The 6,000-nt window shown below is 35.5% G+C and overlaps 1 protein-coding gene across 1 annotated transcript in view; it reads right to left on the bottom strand.

Moving 5' to 3' along the window:
- MAP1B (microtubule associated protein 1B) overlaps nt 1-6,000 on the bottom strand; it is a 72,208-nt gene continuing 66,208 nt past the window's right edge. The window contains exon 7 of the mRNA XM_058823479.1: nt 1-4,748. Within this exon, the coding sequence (XP_058679462.1) occupies nt 4,593-4,748 (156 nt within the window). The 3' untranslated portion in view covers nt 1-4,592. The remainder of the gene's footprint in view (nt 4,749-6,000) is intronic.

Below are 6,000 nucleotides of genomic sequence, written 5' to 3'. Positions count from 1 at the left end.
ATTCAAATAATCACTGATCTTCAGAAAAAGAAGAAACCCCATAGACTAGGTAATCATGACTAAGAGAGAGAACTTAAAAATACATACATACACAAAGACAAGAAACATGTCAACACCACTTTAGCACTTTTGTATTTTATTGTGGAACTGAGTTTGATTCCTTTACATCAAATATCCTCAATGGAAGAGGGGATATTGCACACAAATATCATAAAAGCACTACATATTACTTTCACTGGAAACTAATTTTCTACATTAGATATGACTGGATAGAATAGAAGTGATGCAGGATTATAAGACATAATACCATACACAGCTGCAGACTGACACAAACACCATTCAGAACAAGAGAGAGGAGGTGTGTGAGGTGCTTCTCAGCCAGCCACAAGACTTTCTTTCCATAGTTTGGAAGATAATGGCTGCATGCAAATGCGTGAAAGCATATTTCAGATTTTGTCTTTTACATTGAGATTACAGCCCAGTCTTGAAGAGGTAGCTCCTGCCTTCTGGAGCACTTAGTTAGCCTAGTAGAGAGAAGCTGCTTCTTAAATTTTTTTCTTTCTATATTTTATGCTATTGTTTTATTTAGTTACTCTTTTTTAAAGAATTTTTTTGTAAAGTCATAACAAACAAGAGTTTTTTTCTTTTTTTTCAAATTTAAAATAGCAAACATTTTAAACCAGGTAAATAATATAATTGCATTCTAAGAAATGCTTACCCCTAGTTGATTTTAGTGTTTTGTTCAATTATTAAGTGAAACGATGAAAGCTTTTCTTTCAAGGGTAAACATTATATTTTTTCATATTCTAGTAAATCCAGACCAAGAAAATTACTATTTCTCTCATAAACATCATTACTGAGCAAGAACCTCTGGCGACAGATGAACAAAGAGAAGCGCATGACAGAAATGTTCCAAATGCACAGCAAGTGCTCTTTGGAACTCATTTGCTTGTGTTGGGAGGGATTGAAAATTCAATTAACAAATTTATTAAATCTTAGTAAAAGAGTACCAGAACTCTCCTAAAATGCATAAGCTATCATAGACAATTAAAAAAACCCCAACATTCATATACACAGTTATCTCCATTCACCACAGTATGTAAAATAAGTAAAAAAAAAAATCAAAAGTGATTTCTATGAAAGATGGGGTGAAAATAGAGGTCAATGAGTCAGGCCCACCACAGGACTTTGAAAAGGCATGCAAGAGAGGCCCTGTCCAAGTTCAAGAGTGGGATGGGATCCCCAAAGTTAATTCTTCATTGAATTATGAAGCATTATATTAATAGCATAAAGATCATGACTGGGAATGCTGTTATGGGTAATACCATCATTGAAATGGAGTGTTCTTTGCACTCAGATATTGAATCTTTACAATTAGAGTAATCAATAACAAACCATGCTCCTAGAAATCTATGCTGATCAACAGCACTCATCGTTCATGTACACAGTACATTTTGATGACTGTTACACTAAACTAGTTGTGTAGCACTAGGATTAGCACAGGTAGATTAGATCCACAGGCAGGAAAGTCATTAAGGGCAAGAGGAGCCAATGGAGGAGCTCATCGCAGTGTTGAATCTAGGTACCATTGCCATTTGGAAGGGAGTGGATGGAACAGGCATTACAATACCTCAGAATAGCCAGACCATGGTTTTAATATTCTTGTAGCAGCAAAAAAAAGCAAATGTACATGTGTCTAATTATAATTATTATTTCAGAAGTAAAACAAATGTTTCAGCCATCCTAAATTTGCTTGGGCATATTTAAGGCTTGATTCCAATTTAATTTACAATAGGATCAGATGACTGTAACTTCCCTGACAGTAGTGAAATTGCTCCTGATTCACAGGAGTGAGTGGCATAAGTGAGATTAGTCACAAAACCACCACTGTACTTAAAACAATTTTCTACCAAAGCAGAGATACAAACCATGTCAGGTGTTGTCAGAAAATCAGAAAATCTGTTCCCACCCACTCAAAAGGTTTGAATTCTGAACTATATAATAAAATAGACAAATCAGAAAGAATTGTAGAAACAGTACAGCTATTCTGCCAAAAATTCTGCAGAACATACCTGCAAAATTATACAACATAGTCTGCAAAATATCCCATATGTTTGTAGACTATGTATTACAAAAGCATTTTAAAGTGAATTACATGAGCCCAGCAAACATGCTTGTTTTCACAATACATTTCCATCTGCCTTTTGTGCCATAGTCACTCTGAGTTATTCTTAACTACTTTACAGGTATAGCAATAAATAAAACAGCATTGCTAGAGAAATCTACAAAAAGAGAAGGCATTAGAAATAAATCAAAACCCCAACCACTGACAAACAGTAATTCACAGCATTAAATGGGCATGAGAAGCCCACATTTACAAGACCCTAAACCAGTATGAAAAAACCCTCATAAAAATTAGGAGTGCAAACATACACCTATTAAACAAAAATATCCTAACAATGTAAAATTAAAATAAATTACAAGTAGAGAAAATAAAATGAGGTCATAGTTCACTACATTGTAAAACTTAACAGCCATAATGGTGATTCATACAACCAGCACATAACTCCGTGCTGTAGGCCTTTACACCTTCTTAAATTCAGATTTGCAGACCTTCTACAATGCAACAAGATTTTTTTAATTGGGGTAAAATTTCTGAGACTAAAAAAATCCAAACTGTCTTAAATCACAGAGCAGTGGTGCTGTTCCTCTGCAATCAGTATAGAGAAGGAAAAGAAGGGAGGCATGAAGAAGGAAAGGAAGAAAAAAAGAATAGTAAAGGAAGAGGCAGCAAGAGGAAGAGGAAAGGAAGTGAAAGAGTTAAAAAAGAGGATATGAGAGGAGGAGAGAGGAGTAAAGGAAAGAGAGGAGGAAAGGAAAGAGTAGAGGAAAGAGGAAAGCAAAGGGGAAGAGAAGGAAAAGGAAGGGAAGGAAAAGGGAAGAGAAGGTACTTTTTGCTTATTGCTTGTTCTATCCTTTTCCAAGATCTTGTGAGGGTTGAGAATGTAAGTTATAACCTTTTAAGTATTGGGCAATCAACTTCTCAAATCCCATTTTCTGTCACCATCAACAGAATAATTTTATGAGGGTATCCTTCCATACCCATCTCCTGAAAAAGGCATTGACAGTTGACTGTTTTCAATAAATTTTACCTCAATATCAATTCTCACTAGAATCTTAAACAACACTACTCATTTATCTTACAAAACTACTAAAAAGAATGCCTTCACCTGAAAAATTTTTCTTTGCATTTACCTGTAAATGAAAATGTTTGTTACAAGTCATGTATTAAACGTTCATGCAGCACTAAAAAGAAAGGCTTCTGTACATTTGTTCCCATGTTCACTCTTAAATTAAACAAATAAAATCAGGTAGGACAAAGGAAGGCTGAATACTGTACAGGCTCACAGGTAACCTTTTCCATTGTTCTGAATGTTTCACTAAATTTTGTAACTCTGATACTAGACACCACTTCTATCTTGCTTCCACAGTACGAAAGGAGCCTTCAAAAAAAAGCTCATCTTGCCTTGTTGAGCTGTCCAGGTGCATCTGTGAAGTGTTCACATAACTGATATATGTAATTCATAGCACCAAACCATTTGACCAGTCAGATAAGTTCCTAATACCACACATGCACACTCACGCTTCTTTACTGGTGTAACTATGATCCTACACAGATGTTTTATAAATTTGCTGTCTCAGCATTAAAAAATAAGTGCATCAAGTTTCTTTGTACATTCAAGTCACTTTCTAAGGCAAATTGTCTACTGTATGTACTCCCGACCGCTTTGGTATTTTGCTTCAGTTAATCGACAGTGGACATGGGTGTTTTCAAGCATGTGGACTGGTCACTTCTGGCTGGAGTGAGTGGGCTTTCGCTGGAAGCATGCCTTAGACCAACAATTCTGCATGTTGTAAGAAAGGTTTTAGACTTCTGGATGGGGTGCAGGCTACATGCATATTTGGCCTATGATTGTTAGGGTGTGTCAGTATGCAGAGTTCAAATTAAAGTGGAAAGCTGCTGATGAGTGATTAGGTCATACATCCCTTCCTAGCCATGTTCTCTTTCTTTTTATGTTTGAGCTAACTTAATTCTTTAAAAAAAGGATCCCCATAGTGATAGCTCAAATTGATAAAAATTTAAGACTTTCTTCTCATGTGAGAACATAAGCAGACTCTAGTAAGCGATACATCTATTGCCACGAGACTAATGCAGACCTAATAATATACTACTTTCTCCTCCTACCCCTCTCTCTTTTTCTCTCTTTGTATTTCTTTAGAGGGCAAATGCCTCTACCTGGCAAAAGTCAATTGGGGTTGCTAGTGCATGGTTTCAAAATGTTCAGTGGAGATGCAACTGGATCTGTATTTTCGCAGTAATTTGTACTCTACTATGGGAAGACTGTTATTTCCCTTAGCAACCAACAAAGACTGAAAAATATTAGTGACTTGCATCACTGTGACACAGTATAGCATTTGGCAGGTATATAGTTCAGCAGTTGAAATAGATGACTTGAATTTTCAGGAAAGGTGTTTTCACACTGAAGAATTTCTGGAAACGCAGTTTAATCTTGTGATGCACGGTCTTGTTCTTACAGCTCAATCTTGCATGCAGGAAAAGATTCATCTTGCATAACAACAGTGCTGCTGCTTGCCAAAACCATGATGTTGAGATCCTGCTGCTTCTCATGGGTCTCTTGATACCATTCCCTCATCACTTCTGAGTCATGGGTTGGGATTAAAGTCACCTGCAACATGAAGTAAAAGTCCTATTTAATGGACCACAGAAACAGTTGATATGTAAAATGTCTTTTCAAGAAGCCCCAGCCAACAAGTATGTTTCCCTTTCGGAAAGAGTGAATTTTTATGCAATAATTACTTGAATAAATGGATGGATAAAAAGAAATCAACATGTAGGTAAAGTAGAATGACTGAAAATAAGGTTTATAAAAATAAAATATTGGTTTTGTAAGGTGCTGTTATAAATAACTATGTAGTTCTTGGCTTTCACTATTATGTATTGGCTTTTGCAAATTATATTTAATCACCACAATTTTGATATAGTACAATTTGTAATCACTTTTATGTGCATTTAATATAGTATAATTTGTCAGCTTTTTGGGGCAGTATCTTGGTCCCAGTGTAACATGTATATTTTAGTGTGGTAAACATAAATTATAGTTTAGGCTCTCACAAAATACTAAAGTGGATGTTATGTGTTAACCTATTATGTGTTAACTACAGTTACAGAAGTAACTGTAGTTGTGGAATAATAACTGATGTCTTTGTTTTTATAACTAACTGACAGAAGTGAGAAAATCAGATGAATTTGTGAAATAGCTGATGTTGATTTAAAATACTTGTGGAAATAGCCAAAACAGTCTGCATGGTCAGATAACATTTGTAAAGATGTAAAGACCACTGCCACTGACCCTTCAACTATCACTATCGCCTGCTGAAACCACAGAAGTGAGACACGACTCTCAAAATCACATCCATGATTACTGCAGGTACTCTAAAAAGATGGGTCAGTGGTTGAACCAAGCTAAAGAATCCCTGGAACATGTAAACAAGTTTAAAGAAGTGTTTGAATATGTTTAATCTGTATGAATATGTACTTGACTAATGCAATGAAAAAGTACATAAGAAGACTTGCTATGATTAGCCAGTGTGCTTCTAGCTACAGCTACACACCCATTGCTGTTTACTGTCCCTTTTATCCCTTATTAAACTTTTAAAAATGTTGAAGAGTGAGGCTGGTTTCTCACAGTGCTGAGATGATCTTTCAAGAGAAGTATAAGGTTGCAATCTAAACTGATAACTCTGCAGATTACAGACAAATAGTTTTTTTACTTATTCATCATAATGCAAAGGCATATGAAGTCTCCAAATGCATGTAATTTCTCTAAAAAGTGTGAAACATTTCTTCCCTACTTAAAACTGCAACAATGCCAAACTCAGATCATGTATGTGGTGTAGTAAAATTATGAGATGGCCAAG

Source organism: Ammospiza caudacuta, chromosome Z (genome assembly GCF_027887145.1).
Source record: "Ammospiza caudacuta isolate bAmmCau1 chromosome Z, bAmmCau1.pri, whole genome shotgun sequence".
Lineage (NCBI taxonomy): Eukaryota > Metazoa > Chordata > Aves > Passeriformes > Passerellidae > Ammospiza > Ammospiza caudacuta.
This window is presented reverse-complemented; position numbering and strand designations above follow the sequence as displayed.